The sequence below is a fragment of the Pavona decussata genome, unplaced genomic scaffold (genome assembly GCF_977016875.1).
Source record: "Pavona decussata unplaced genomic scaffold, jaPavDecu1.1 SCAFFOLD_26, whole genome shotgun sequence".
In the NCBI taxonomy this organism is placed as follows: Eukaryota; Metazoa; Cnidaria; class Anthozoa; order Scleractinia; family Agariciidae; genus Pavona; species Pavona decussata.
This window is the reverse complement of record NW_028145449.1, coordinates 2450001-2465907: the sequence shown is the minus strand read 5'-3', so window position 1 is coordinate 2465907 and position 15907 is coordinate 2450001. Positions and strand designations below refer to the sequence as shown.

General features: G+C 38.9%; 2 protein-coding genes across 3 annotated transcripts in view; one reads left to right on the top strand and one right to left on the bottom strand.

Moving 5' to 3' along the window:
* Window positions 1-15907, bottom strand: part of LOC146485508 (uncharacterized) — an 80333-nt gene that overhangs the window by 9036 nt on the left and 55390 nt on the right. For both annotated transcript variants that reach the window (XM_085103386.1, XM_085103385.1), the window contains exons 6-8: window positions 5251-5310; window positions 3524-4254; window positions 1816-2065 (exon numbers count right to left, since the gene is read on the bottom strand). In XM_085103386.1, the coding sequence (XP_084959512.1) occupies window positions 1816-2065; window positions 3524-4254; window positions 5251-5310 (1041 nt within the window). The remainder of the gene's footprint in view (window positions 1-1815; window positions 2066-3523; window positions 4255-5250; window positions 5311-15907) is intronic.
* The window catches only part of LOC146485509 (uncharacterized), a 9810-nt gene continuing 8714 nt past the window's right edge, over window positions 14812-15907 (top strand). The window contains exon 1 of the mRNA XM_085103387.1: window positions 14812-15481. Within this exon, the coding sequence (XP_084959513.1) occupies window positions 15178-15481 (304 nt within the window). The 5' untranslated portion in view covers window positions 14812-15177. The remainder of the gene's footprint in view (window positions 15482-15907) is intronic.

Here is a 15907-nt window from a genome sequence, read left to right as displayed (position 1 = left end):
ACGACGAGGGGCTGTTGTCATCACACATTATGGGTAGGGCACATTTAACAGTGCATATACTACTTCCCTTCAGGGGAGTTAAGTTCAAGGGGCTGCTTTGTACGGGTTTTTATTTTAACATTATAACAATCCTGGATCATGAGTGACCGTCGGGGAAAAGTAAAACGTCAGTGAAACTGACCGCAGGCTTGAGTGTGAAATGTTTGTTTTTCATTTAGCTTTTAAATAATTCTACCGTGTTATTTTATTTTGAGTTGCTACTTATTAAACTGCAAGTGTTTGACCTCAGATCAAAAAAAGGTTTTTAACTCACATAGAGACCATTAACATCTTGATCTGGCTTTTCATTGAGTATCAAGATTCATCCAGCTGAACCAAATGTCAGGTATTCGCTGCTCACTTTATGTATTATTAATGAGTTTGAGAACTTAATTATAAATACTTTACGTCAAAGTCGCAGTTCCATGGTAACCTTTCCATGCAAACTCAAGACTGAAAGAAAGACACATAGACAAGCATCTGACTTACTTCATGGGAACGTCGGGCCAAATTCGGGAAGAATGACGGCAATTTGTTTCAGAAAATAGCCTATTGTAGCATTCAGGCAACTATAGTAAAGCCTGGTTATAAGAAGCTGAGAATGTGAACACTTCATTAAGGCCATAGCACTCCTGTGGAAAAAGTAGACTGGTCTTCTTTCATTTGTAAGGATCTGTATAAATTTGCCTTTATCTGGTGCAAAGGTGGAAGATAAAAAAAAAAAAGAAAATGATCGCGACAAGTTAAGTATGCACTTTAAGCAAACAACGTTTTTTTAATTTTTGCACAAATGCCACGAAATTTGGGACTTTTCGAGAAATAAATCTGGGAACGATTTTGCATGGTAAATTAGGCTCATTGAATTTGATGTTACAATAGCAGCCTATTTTTGCCAGACCTGGTTTTAAGAAATAGGAAGATTTCGGTCTTTAATGTTTAAAAATTTAACTTTCTTGCAGAAAAAGTCATCTTTCATATTTCTTCAAATCTGAGGTTTTGGGGGAAATGAAGAAATCCAAGATGGCGGTTCCAAGATTGCCATTCCTTTGAAATCGTGGTGTAATTTCCACCTCATATGACGTCATCGCTTCTTAATGCGGACGTCAAAGGAGACATCTTCAGACTTACTATCTATCCTTTAAGCCTCACTGTTATAAGTTTTATACTTGCGAAGTTATACACAGATACTTCGATACATTTAACGGGGTATTTGGTTAATTTCTTCTCGTAGTATTTGAGTTTGTCCAAATATTAGCCACTTACAGTTCGTCATTTTTGAGCCAATTTAATTCATTCCAAAGACCCTTCTGAAACTATGGAACTACACGTATAATTCTTACCATTCACTGGTCATCCTTACCTGAAATACCTCATTTAATTTATTTAAAGAAGAAAACATGGTACATGAATTCACTTTGACTACAACAACCACGGCTTTTTTCCGAAAAGTTAAATAGAGGTAAAGCCAAGGTACTCGTTACACTGGTATAAAACAGTCTGTTACGAAAATATGTAGCTACCACAACTAAAGAAAAGTAAAAAAAAAAAAAAATTGAAACAAATTGAAAAAAAATCGTAATAGGATTATGTAAGGCAAGTCATCACAAGATTTTTAAATCGTCTGCGAGAAATTTGAAATACGAATTGCTCAAAAAAATTAAACATGGAAAAAAATGTTGAAACCTCTCCAACCTTGGCACTCAACAGTATAAGGCAGCCAAGAATAAGGCACGCGACTGCTCACTTTTTAGACTTAATATTCTGTCAGTTTCTTACCATGTCGTTGTACGGACGGATGGTTATGAGTTGTTTAAACACGTCGATCAGCCACTGGGCCTGTAGTACAACAGTGTTTTGGTGTTTTACGATGATTCCGAGGTCGTGATAGAAATCCAACATGGTGGCAATTTCGTTCTCATTCCTGATAAAGCACACTTCCTGGATAATGGCTTGTAGTTGTTCCAGGTTTAGGCAATACGTTTTCTTGGCAATCAAATCCTTAATGGCCTTCTCAAAGTTAAACCACCTGAAGGGCAAAGAAGCGAGATAATCCAAATAAATGCAACGTATAAATATTATATTCATTTGGCAGCCTTCACTTTTCAGAGAGAGAGGGGAGGCCCTGGTTGGGGCTGGTAACCTGTCTCCCTGAATCTGGGAGATTACAAATAAGTGACTGCTGGGAGGAGTGGTTGAGTGTCAGGTTGCCTATACTAAGTGTACCGGGGATTGGAACACATACCCCAGTCAAGATCAACTTACGATTCGCGCGTATTTCAAGGGTCAAGGCAAGTGGTCTTTAAAGGTGTATAAACGGAGTGAAACTGTGAATGTGAGCTGCTGTCGACTTTTGGAAATATAAGTCATTAGCGAAATCTATTACAGCAAAGGGAATCGACTACTCCTGGCGGTAGCCGAGGAACTTTACTGCGACGCATTTCCACGGAGTGAATTTTTGCCTCATCTACTACTCTACCGAATAATTTTACAGTCGTCAAGTCCACGATCTCTGAAAATCAGGCCTCATTTGAATTAAAGGTCAATCGGTGCATCGAGGAGTAGTCCTCCGCGCCGCATAATTACGCTAAAAAAATTTTAAAGCCGGAAAGAATCAAACGCGACCGGAAATTTGTCTGGCAGCCGCAGTCGCTGCAGACTAAATTTCACTTTAACGCTATTAGCTGAAACAAATGCTATTTCGTTTTTGTTGCTCATTGAATGATCTGTAAGAAAAATTGCCATATAGTCATACCGTACATCCTCGTTCTGAAAGTGTTTTACTTATTTATGTACTGTTTCCTGTGTACTGTTTGTTGCTGTAACCCTACTAACAGAGCCGGTTTCTTCGGACAAATATTGAATCTTTTAGCATGTGCGTAGTCGTTCGCATTTCTAGCATTTCGCATCGTTGGTTTGTTTACGTCCACGAAGGAACGGGGACGTAAACAAACCAACGACGCTCAATACCAGAGACACGAACAACTACGCACATGCTAAAAGATTTGCCTCCTGGGGTACTCCCTATAATGGCCTTTACGTGGAGGCTCCGCCCGAAAGGGGTACCTTTTTCACGCTTCAGGTATATGAAAGGGTAGGGATTTCACAAGTCGAAGTGTATGAAAGGGTAGCAAAATCTGTCATTTAGGTATTTAAAAGGGCCTTTCATTACTTTCCAATGGAAGGTATACGAAAGGAGTACCTTTTCTGCCAATAATGGTATTTAAAATGGTAAGGGGTCGGACCTGAGGTCGGAGCCTCCCAGTATTAATTTTTTTTCCGTTCTCCTACCAAACGAAATGTCAAGTCAACGTCCAGTTTTTGACGTCCATTGTAATGTTGAAGACAGATTCTACATATCTCAACTTTCACCTTGATATTCAGTTACTGAATAATCAAGGAAAACAATAGTCAACTATGTGCGCTTTTAACGAACTCAAAAACCGAGTGCGTGATGTTGCGAGTGGTTCTTATTTTGTAAACTTACCGAAGTGGTACCTCCTCCCCCATGTATGGCTCTTGCTGTAACACTTCAATCATTTTTTCCTGAAGTGCACGAACGCCAGCCCCTGATGACCCTTGCGTATTATCAATTGAAAAAAATGGCCGGATGACGTGACCATCAAAGTCTTTTCGAGAAAGCACCGTCTGGATCAGCTGTTCCATTATCTTAATGTCCTGGAAAGGTGTGTCAGCATGCGTTCCTACGACAAACACAGGGGGACGTAGGTAAGGTGGCTCTTTGCTAGCCTCTTCTTTGTCATTCACTAAATTTGGTTTTCCTGAACACATAGTTCTGACTGAAACAAGCCACGACAACAAGTTCTCCAAATTTGTTTCGCCATTTGGGTTTCTTAAAAGAATGTTATTAACACCTTGTCTGACACAGGACTCAGCAATGTTCTTTAATCCTTTGCTGAGATTATACACCAACATATAAACTGCTCGTGATGACAAGAACACTGGGTAGGAAGCGTAATAAAGATGCTGTCCGGCAAAGTCCCAAAGGTCTAGAGTCATGTGGTTTTTCGCTGATGTTGAATCACTTGGCAGGTTTAAACCTTTTAAATGTTGAACGAGAAGATCTGTGAATTCCTCCGGAGGCAAAGTAGGGTCGAAATTCAATGCAGATTCTTTAGCTGCTTTCTCGCTGTGGCGCCCAGTTTGACCTTCATGGACTTTTGCAAATTTAGGTGTGGTTCCTTCCCTGATAGTATCCTGAAAGCAATTTTTGGGATGGTTACGATATCGTAGCTGTTGATCTGTTACATGACTCAAAAGGTAAAACTACTCTTTAATCTGTTTTATAACACGGCGTTTTTATCAGCACAAACAAAAAAAAGGACACTCGTTAGGAATATGTAAACACTGGCTTCTAGAAAATACTGTCTGTATATCTGTTAGTCAATCTCGCTTGCAATCATTAATCCTAATGCCCCGATATTCTCATAAGAAGACATTGCTACGTCTAATACAGCGATTTGAAAAGGACTTTTTAAAGCAAAGCCAAAGTCATCATTGTGATCAATCATAACAAGGGAAGCGAGACAATAATCCAATCCGAACTAGAAGGCGGAAAATGCTTCTAATATTTTAGAAGCATGAGAAAATGAGTGTGAAGAAGTCAGGGTTGGTTTTTCTTCTAAGAAAAGTAACGTGAGTTTTATTAGTTGGTCTTAGATAGTGATAAGGCACGATGGAATGAAACTAAAGCGAACGCGACTACTTTCGCCACTCGCTTTTCAGTTGAAGGGAGATGCCAATCAATCAATCAATCAATCAATTAAGACCGCAGTTTGACCACTTTACTTTGCTTTTTTTTCCCAAAGGGTCGCCTGGATTTGAAGCAGGGTTTCATGTGTTAGAAATCCATCAGGAAGATTTAATTTGAGACCCTCGCAATACAAGTCATCCTTTCGGAAGTGCTCCGTTTGTAATCAACGCTATAGTGACATTCCTGAAAGTAGCTTGATAAAGTTAATTCACGTATTAGTTTAGTAGGGTGCATTATGAATTTCAAACAAACACTGATGCAAAGCTTTCTCTGTTTTGTTTTGTTTTGTTTGTTTGTTTGTTTGTTTTTCTTTTTTTGTTTTTTTTTTTCATTGTACTTCCATAGCAAAAATTGTTCGTGTTCAGGTTATCGATATAGTCTAACAATAGTTTCTGTTTTGATGTGCTTACTTTTTTTCTTTTAAAAATAATGTAACCAACCTGATTCACTTGAGATTTTTTCTCCATAGACTCATCTTCCTTAGCGGCGGTAAAACCAGACTATTCAATCAGAAAAATAAGACCTCAGTTTAGTTTCCAACGTTACCATAGAGACTTACTTTGATCAACATAACGAAACAAACCTTCAGTTGGGGTATGGAATGGTCTTTGCGAGCATGCGAGCAGTGTGTTTATCATTGCGAGCACGAGCAGTTGTCAATTTTTTTTGCGAGCAGAGAGCAGTTTAGAAAAAATACAGATGGCGAGCAGCGAGTACTTCGAGTTGTTTGTAAATTTTCAGCTAGCCGAAATCTCTCTTTTACGCTACGTAATAGCTAATAATCTGGCTGACACCTCCAAAACAAAACAATAGTTACAGGCTGAACTGTTGATGAAAGACTGTAGCCAGAGTTAAGGATGTTTAAACCTTTTTGTTTTAGCCCTATCATAACTGATTTATCGTTTATGTATGTATGAAAATAACTACAAAGGAGGATTAACGAAATTTCGAGCAATCGAGCACATGTTAACGAGAATGTGAGCATGCGAGCAGTTGCAAAAATTTTGCGAGCACGAGCAAGCGAGCACCCGTGTAATTTTTGCGAGCAATTCGAGCAAAGGCCAAATTTTGCGAGCACTTTTAAATTAAATGGGACCATTCGATACCCCTTTCAGTGGTAACATTCATAAAGGAAAAATGTTGGCTGCTAAACTAGGCTTTGACAAGCTGGGTAAGAATAATAAAACAAAAACGTATAACCTATTAACGTACTGTATTGCACTGCCGGTCGGCGGTAACGCATTCATTACACTGTGTTGTATTGTACTGTTGTTGCATCGTACAGTTACTTACTTCAGTCTCAAAATTCTCTGTCTAAGCCGTATGTATGTCAGGATACCAACCTCATTCTTTTGATATGTCATCTCCTTTGGTTCATCTTGAGCTCCTGGGTTTACACTTGTTTCGTCTTCTCCAATCTGAGCAGCCACCATCTTTGCAAGGTCGTTTGCAAACTGAGACACACTTAACTTCTCGTCAGTTCGCTGCCAGTTCTTCACTTGATCAACATCAATTTCGAACTTTGATGGATCAACCTCTATTCCATCAGTGCTCTGCTCATAAGGGTCGAATGGAAGACCTAAGAAGGATTTCTTCAAACTCGTCTTACCCGCTCGATCTTGGCCTATCAGCATGATTCTAGCACGGTGCACCTTTACTTTTCCAGTCTTCAACGCATTTACATAGGCAAGCTGCGCTCTTGGTCCTCGTGCTTTAATCTCACTTGGTACTTATGGCAGAAATATGTCATAAAAAATACATAATACACACATGGTTTAGTAGATGCTTTAAAAATAGATCAGAACAAAATTTTTTCGAAGCCCGATCGCTTTAAATTGATCACGTGATGTTATACAAGCCATCCGCGGAGAGGCACTATCAGCGCTGTGCTATCAGGGCAAAGTGTCCATGAGGCGAAAATGCCCGTATGGATTGTACTAGTCCCCGAAAAAGCCTTCCAATTATTTAACCAATTCATTACTTAGTTACAAAAAGGTGATTTTCGTTGTTTGTTTTTTTACCCCTGTACGTTGGATATTCGTCTTTTCTTATTTCAACTTTTCACTTTAAATTAAACTGAGGTTAAATTAGAACTGAGCAGTAAAATGGGAAATACCAATCTCAGTGACTTTTAATTTATGCGGAAAATTATTTAAGTGCTGAACAATAAAAACAATAGTATTTCTGTCTTGCGTCTATCGGTTTGATAGTTGTCGTTATCAATTTGATGTTCTTAGAGTAGCACAATATTCAAGTATTAGCCCCTGAAGTTTAGCTTCTTAGGCTAACATTAATTTTGTTTGAAAAGAACATCAAATTTCCGCAGGGCAACTATCAGCCAATAGTGCCTCGACAAAAACGCTCTATTGTTTAAGTAGAAACCACAATCCAGAGTGTAGTTAATTTATATAGATTACTTTAAATCGCAGTGGAATCAACCCTTTCCCGAGTAGATTAATTTTTTGAACGGGTTGGAAAGCCCACCGTTTAAATACCCAATTGAAGAATAGTAATAAGAATAAAATTGTCATAGATCAAAATTATCATCAATTAGAAACTATCGGCAATCATGTGTAGTGTCCTCAAGACAAGTGTTTAAGCCCATGAAGCTTTGCTTTAGGCCAATGTTCATTTTTTAAAAGTGCATCGATAATCTCTCGACAGAAACACACTGTGTAGTTATTCGTAGTGCCTGTAGTAGAAAAACCTAGTTTATACTTCTCAGTTACGTTGTTTCTATTGCATTAAATTTTTTTTGTCCTGTGTATCGTCACGTTCGGAGAATTTTAATATTTATAAGACGAGTAAAAAACCAAGTTAAATTGTTATAGCTTTTCACTTCCAAAATGCTTTCCAGTCAGCTGAAATGTGGGACGTAAATTTCTTCCAAAAATATGACCCTCAGCCCAAAGAAAACCCCACTAAAAGAGCCTCTCCCGACCCAACACAGACAAGAAAATCCTCTGAATGGGACTACCAATTTTCTTCAATTTATATAACACTATAATATTACCTGAACTATCGTTTAAAAGTCTGGCTCGGTAGAATATATCTTCCCCTTCCTTGGCTTCATTAGGATTTACCGAGTCTGATGAATCATCGAAACCTTTTTCTGTAATTTGCATTTGAAGGTTGCCTACACTGGCTTCTTTGTTTTCTCCAAGACTGTAAGACGACTCTGCTCCTCTTATTTCCCGGTTAGCCCATTCCATTGCTTGTTTGTTGTCTCCAAGACCTTTATACGAGTCTGCCAGTATCTGGTAAGAGTTCATCTCCATACTTTTTTGACCTATTTCATTGGAGATGCCAAGACTTTGTTTGGCGTGCTCATAACTTTGTTGGTAGCCTTTAAGATAGTAATACAACCACAATAGAACATTACACGCGACTCCCTCCAATTGTCTATTTCCAATTTCCTTAGCAATACTTAGGCCTTCTTTACCATGTTCAATACTTAGTTGGTAATCTTTAAGGTGGTAATACGACCACGCCAGAACATCACACGCACGTCCCTCCAATTGTCTATTTCCAATTTCCTTAGCAATACTCAGGCTTTCTTTACCGTGTTCAATACTTAGTTGGTAATCTTTAAGTTTGTAATACGACCAGGCTAGAGCATCACACGCGTCTCCCTCTGCTTGTCTACTTCCAATTTCCTTAGCAATACTTAGGCTTTCTTTACAGTGTTCAATGCATAGCTGGTAGTCTTTAAGATTGTAATACGTCTGGGCTAGAAGTTTGTATTCCTTTCCCTCTGCTTGTCTATCTCCAAGTTCCTTAAAAATTATTAGACGTTGTTTTCGGAATTTAATGCTTTCTTGGTACTCTAAATTTTCTTCCATAACCTTGAAATCACTGTCTCACTCCCTTGTATAAGAAAACTGAAATTCAAATCAGCAAACATTAGTTTTTTTTTTAAGTAATGAAACCAGAAATCCTGGAATATTTACCGAGCTGCGAAGCGGCGAGTTAAATATCCACCACTTTCACCAACACTGAGGTGAATAATTGTTTTAGTATATATCACACAAGCTGAATAACTAGCGGACCAAAAACTTCCTTCATTTTTGACGGTATACCGACAATTGGTGGGAAATCTCGCGCGCGCGCGGCGAGCTCGGGGGTAAGGGATTTTTTTAATGCAGAAAGTTCCGTCTTGCTTTCTTGTGAACAAATAAAACGTTTAAAGGGACTTGCCTAGTTGCTAAGGTGTCATTTCTTCAATTGTTCAAACCATGCTGCAAGACATAAGATGTTTCATTGTTTACATTGTAATTACATGTATAGTGCTCGGAAGTTTTCGAAAACAAGGCATTGTATTTTCATTTTTCGCCTTAGAATGTGAGTTTGGAAAGATTAAATAACTTACCATTTAAAAAAGTCAAACTAAACTTTGTTACCTTTTTCGTATTTTTTGTAACAGCTGCCTCGTTCATCGAAATAATTTCCTTTTAAATGCCGGAGGCGAAACGGAAAGACATCTTGTCTCTTTTCGGCTGCTGGGCTAGCCAATCAGGGCGCGCGAAAAACACTATTCACTTGTGTGGTATATACTAAAAAGCTTTATCGCGATCTTTATCGGGGGATCTTCCCATTGCGCTGAGACGACGTTATTTCACGATATAGTCGTCTCAAAATGACGGTTTCTGGTTGGCTCAAAAACTGTCATGTAAGCATGACAGCACGGCACATAAAAAATAGGTTCGGCGCGCACAGATAAAAATTTTACTTCTGTGAATGAACATGCGACGATGGATGGTGTTGATTATTTCTTTTAATTTGAGTTTACAAAGCTTCTGACACTGTTCAAGGACCACTTATAATATTTTTTTTTGGTGGTGAACATGTACCATGGTACAGCGGATACAACTTTTTTCTTGAAGGTATTAGCGAAAAAGAGTGATTATAAACTCGATGAAGAGAAATTTACTTAAAAGACTTTCTCGAGTGTGAAAGCGGCCACGGTAAATAACAATGAGCTCAAATCCAATAAGTTATGGCATTTTCAAAGCAAAAGGATCATTCTGTTTCTTTTCTGATGTCTCTTTTCTCTAGAAAAAATTGCTCCAAGAGCTCAGCTGCGTTCTCTTTCATGGCTCAGGTCTGTCATTTTGATCTTCTTGTCGTAGCGCCGAACGGCAGACTCGGTAATTTTTTACAGTATTCTTCGCTGCTTGGTTTCTTTCAAATTTCTAAACCTCCACGGCAACTAAGCTAGAATAACAATGCTCTGTTTTCGTTTTTGGGTACTAGTATGGTTGCTCTTTTTATTCTTGCTTCTGGCTGTGAGGTCTATTCATCACTGTTTTCATGTTGTTGTTTTTGTCTCGGCGGTAACAGATTTTCAATAAAATTTGCTGGTAAAATGTTTAAACCTACTAGCTCGTCTATTTCATCAATGGTAGGTGCTTTATGGACTGTAAATTTTTGCATTTTATTTGTTTTGACGTAAAAATTAAAGCCAAAAATTCAAATAACCCGCCCCGAGAAAAAATTTCGCGCACGGATATTACCCTGGCTACAGTTTAACTGAAGTAAGAATTTATCTTTCAATCAGCGCGCGATTTGTACTTTATCCGTTTACTCTCTCCGACAAAATGTCAGTATCCCGATAAAAAACGAAATTCGATTTTGAGACGGAATATATTTTCTCCCAACTAGCCTACAATATAAACTCGTAATGCCGTCTCAAAATCGAATTTCGTTTATAATATTTTTCTTAGCAATTTTCTGGTCTTCACAGCAGGTGTTGTTGGGAAGTTGGAAAGAGAAGAAAGAGGATTGGAACTAAGCCTGCTCTGCTGCACCTGCTGGTATTCAGTTTTTCTCACTTCCGCGCAGCTTGCGTCTTATAGATGACTGCTCTATACGCTTAGGAAAACCATTCCAAGATATAAATTTGCGAATCGAGCATAGTTCAGAGCTTTTAAGCTCTTAAAAATAGTTCGGCGAGCAGATGGACTTAGCGCAATTGACCAATGATCGCATCCAAGCTTAAGCAATCTTGGGAGACCATTTGGTATAGCACGTATTTGCCAGTGTGAGTATTTTTGCAGTATATGGTCAAACCGTCATCAGCGATCTGAATATCCAGAAAATGTCGATGATTTTAATTTCAGTTTTCAACGCAACGGAGTGAGACAGTGATTCCAAGGTTTAGAAAAAAATTCAGAGTACCAAAAAATCACTGAATTCCGAAAACGGCGTCTAAAATTTTTAAGGAACTTGGAGATAGACAAGCAGAGGGAGAGGAATACAAAATTCTAGCCCAGACGTCAATTGGTCAATCGCGCTAAGTCCATCTGCTCGCCGAACTACTTAAGCTCTGAACTGTACTCGATTCACAGATTTATATCTGGGAACGGTTTTCCTAAGCGTATAGGGGAAGCAATCATCTAGAAGACCCTACACCCAAGCCAAGTCATGATAGCCCCCCCCCCCCCCCCCCCCTTTGCAGCTTCTAACAACAAGACTCTTATTTACTTACAACAACCTAGGCAAAAAAGGTGAACAATTAGTAGCCAATTGTATTCGTAAAGTCCGCCGCTCATTTAAGAAACAGTCTCTGGAAAGGTCGTTCTTTGGTACCAAACAACTAAATTTTTCTTTTTTACCAACTTGAAGGACAAAACACCACTGTTAAGCAAATCTTTTGTTGTATATAATTTTAAATGTCCAGGTTGTGGATTACCATACATTGGTGAAACTAATGGAACACTACGGGAACGCTTACTAGAACATGCGTGCGACAACAATAGTGTTGTTAAAGAGCACCTATCTAAGTGTGAAGGTTTTAAGTTTATCAGGAGCTTGTTTGAAATCCAGCTTGATTCCCTGCACTGTCTAGACAAAAGATCATTCAATATACAAACGGCAGAAGATAATACCACTGCAATGGGCAAACCATTGGAATGTGCTACTTTTTAAAGAGGCCTTAATGATTAAAAATCAGTACGCCCAATCTGAACTCGGGACTGAAAGCGCCAAGGGACTTACAATTGTTCTAACATAATTGTTATTTCAAATCACTAGTGTAGGTTTTTTAGCCTTTTCTATTTGTAATCATTGCCTGATGATGTTGTTGAAATGAACAACGAAACATTGCTCTGCATGTTAAAACCCGCATCCTTGTAATCTAAATCTTAGATTTGTGAGATGCAGTTCGTCGGACTCACGTTTATACTTCATTTAATACACTTTCCCTGACATAAGGAACCTGCGTGATGTGAGGAGGTGACGCTTGAGGTAACTTATCTTCAGCACTTTGACCGTTTAAAAATTGTGGAACGTTACAACTAAGAACACAATCAGTCAAAACAATCGTATAACATCACAAATAAATTGACGTCTTGTGCATGACAGAGTTCAATTTACATTGCATGTGGAAATTAGCAAAATTTCCGACTGCCTGACTGCTTTTCTCATCTCCCATCTTGATTTCTAAATAAGTGCCTGATAGTAATAAAATGATAACAAGCGCAGTAAGGGCTCAAATCTTGATAATCCGACGACTAAATTGGTGACGCAATTCCTTCGAATTTCAAGTGCACGCTAATAACATTGCTGAGACATTTGATACTTTGAGACTCGAGCGACAATCAAAACTACATCGAATAAGAGAGCAACTGAAAAGACAAACGCTGCAAGGACAATCTTTTAGTCATTTCTGCGTGAGAGAAGGTAAATTTTTCCCGTGTTACAACAAGGCGAAGCCAGTCCAACAACATAATCGGCGCCATTCAAGTCGATCGGATTCATGTGCATGCAAACATGTCCTACGAAAACAACTAGCTATCAAATGTGCCGAAGATTACGCGTTTACTTACCAAATTTCTGCAGGCGACGCTAAACGGGTGCTTTTACCACTAAAAAGCGAAACTCAATTTAAAACTCGGCGATCAAATAACCAAACTGCGAGGTAAGCACTTCCTTTTACAATTCGCTGAAAGCAGAAATTATTGTGCAGTCATGTTCTGTTTCACGCTATTCTCGGCCCCAGAGCCGATGGGCTTTGTGTACGTCATGTAACATATAGGGTTGCAACGTTCACCCACCGCAGCATGAACCACCGTGACATGAACCACCATGGAATGAACCACCGTAGGATGAACCACAAAACCACCGCCACATGAACCAGAGGACTGGGCACCACAATTTCCTATTAATTTTACGGATTAAGCTATCAATAAATCTTTAGGTTTTCGGTTCTTAAACACGGGGAATAACAAATAAAAATTACGAAATACATATCTCACGTGAGGTTTAGTGGGGAATTTTATCTGACAGTCTGTTTGGACAAACGTTGAAAATCTTGAATTGGCGGTGAACTCAGCTACGATTTCGGAAGGGAAAGATCCTCTCTTGTTACAGAGCCCCATGAGATGACGGTAAGTGCTTTGCCGCATTTAAACAATGCTGTTCAAGGTTACTCCTGTGTGTTTCACAAGCCTAGTGTGAAAGATAATCCCTGATTGTTCAAAATTAAAAGAATTCTCCCATTTCAAAAGGGCCTCACTCTGAGGTTTAACAACATGCTTTGACTAAAACGGTTCCGTTAAATTTCTCGTTAGCATTAACATGTTCTGGTTTGGATTAGAATCTTCACATAAATAATATTTCAACATATTTTTGCGTTCCATGGATTTCAACCCTCTTCTCAAGTAAAAGAGACCTTACAGGTCATCGCCAAAACCAGACACCCTAATTAGCTTCTGTTGTCATCATCTGACAAGTGATAAGATTAAAAACACATTTTTTTGGTTTTAATTACAGTCGGACCTCTATTAAGCGGCCACCTATTAAGCGGCCACCCTCCATTAAGCGGCCACTCTTCAAAGTCCCGAATTATTATTTTGTTAGTAAAGTGCTGTATTCGATACCTCTATTCAACAGCCAACCTCTATTAAGCGGCCAGTTTTCAAAGTCCCCAGGGTGGCCGCTTAATAGAGGTCCGACTGTACTCTATGAATGTTGCATATATTCTATCTTATCACCAGACACAAATTTAAAAGTGAACACTACGATTTATTTTACAGAACAGGCAGTGTACATGGAATTAGCTAGTCAGGATCACCTACTGTTTAAAGAGGCAGTTTAGCCTCCGGGTTGAGGGGGGGGGGGGGGGCGTTGGGGGGCTTTTGTATAAAAGTTACGGGGGTAATCGTCATAGCTTTTAGAGGTTAAAAATTTGCGATTTGGTACCCGTTAGGGTGGTAAAATCTGAAATTACTTTCGTCAGAGGTATAGTGTTACCTTTTAGCCGGGTATTGAGCCGAAACATATGAGAAAACAGAACTGATTTCTTTTCTCTCAGGGGCCAAAGAAATTGTTTGCACCACACCCACAACACAGAATCTTGTTACCTTTACTCCTACCCTACAAAATGTGCGACGATCTCCCCCGTCAGTTTCACCTTGGATTTCCCCCGCCGGGAAGTTAAACGTACCTGCTAATCAGTACCCTATGAAAGTGCAAGTTGCAAATAAATTCGAGGCTGTAGAGTGAGTGAGAGGGTGGGTGGGTGGGTGGGTGATTGAGTGAGTGAGTGAGTGAATGAGTGAGTGAGTGAGTGAGTGAGTGAGTGAGTGAGTGAGTGAGTGAGTGAGTGAGTGAGTGAGTGAGTGAGTGAGTGAGTGAGTGAGTAACAGTAACACTAACAGTACATCTTTATTACGCCTTACTCTCCAAAGGGAGGTATTGTTCTTGTTAATAACAATAAAGGTTATGACATCTACTAGAATAACTAATCATAATAACTAATCAACTAAAAGATCATACAATAACTTCTAATACAATTGGTATAAAATTATTGAGTGAGTGAATAAATGAGGTCAATAAACTAGTTATAACTTTTTTGTACGTAGATAAATAGGCGATACAATATTTACGTCTCAAATACAAAACACCCTATTATACGTGTACGTACAAAATACACTCCTGCGTCACAGGACACAAATGACATCCACAGCTTTTTAGTTATCAAGCGACGGTTTGACGGCGTTTGATCGGTTCTTTTCACGTAATAGTTTTGATTCTGCAGTCTTTAAATTCAGATGAGAGAGAATTGTATGAACCTTTGTATATATTAAACTGAAATATTTTCTCTAAGACGAAATCTTAGGAGTTTCTGTTACTGCTGATCGGGAACAGACCGATAACATATTTAGGCACATTTTTTGTGAAATGTGTCTAATAGTATAAGGGGAAGCCGTTTATCCCTTCTCACTGCATCATTATCCCAGTTGAAAAAGGAAAGGAGATCAACAGATCTCGTACCGAGTAGCCTTGCTGGGGAATTATCAGTACACACGTACACAAGTTGTACTGAAAGCATTAGATGTTGTTTTATTACATACAAGTTAGACGTTATGTCGATCCTACCTGAGACAACTTTTATGACAACTAACCTTAGAGCGCACTTTATTAAAGTGTTCATTCTATTTTACGAATCGCACTGTTTTATTGTTCAGGACATAGCGCACTTGTCCATTGTGCCAGGTGATGCAGAGTGCCCAGAAACGTTTCTAAGATGTGAAGACGCAGACTGCTCGTGTAAAGGGACTCTGTACCATTGTTTTCTTTGCGTGAAATCCGCAAAAAAGGGCACAAAGGCATGCATCCTCAAGGACCATTTTAAGAAAAAGCACTGGAACCACAGGGTGTCCTGTCATGGTAAGACTCGGATCACAAGTTGTGCGTCCTAATTTCCTATCTTTCATGAAGAAATCATGCAATCTAGATTTATTTTGTCACGGTGAAGCGATGGTAAGGTTTTTTCTGGTTAGGTTTCTGGTCAGCGATTTGGATCACTGAGCAATGCACCGCATGTGGCCACTGTACATTTTTAAATCACTGATGTTTGTCAGCCGGTATCGTCAATTTCCCCGCTATTTTTCAGGCCTATAATAATGGTATTTCGAATAAGCCATGAAACACACAGATTTTTAATTTTTTTCTGTAAATGAGTAAAAAACAATAATTGCCAGGAGATTTCTCTTTCACCAACAAGTGAAAAAAGAATACAAAAGTGTGAATATATTTCCCTATTTTGGTTTCCTGAATAAAGCACCTTGTTCAAGGACAAAACTTGACCTTTAG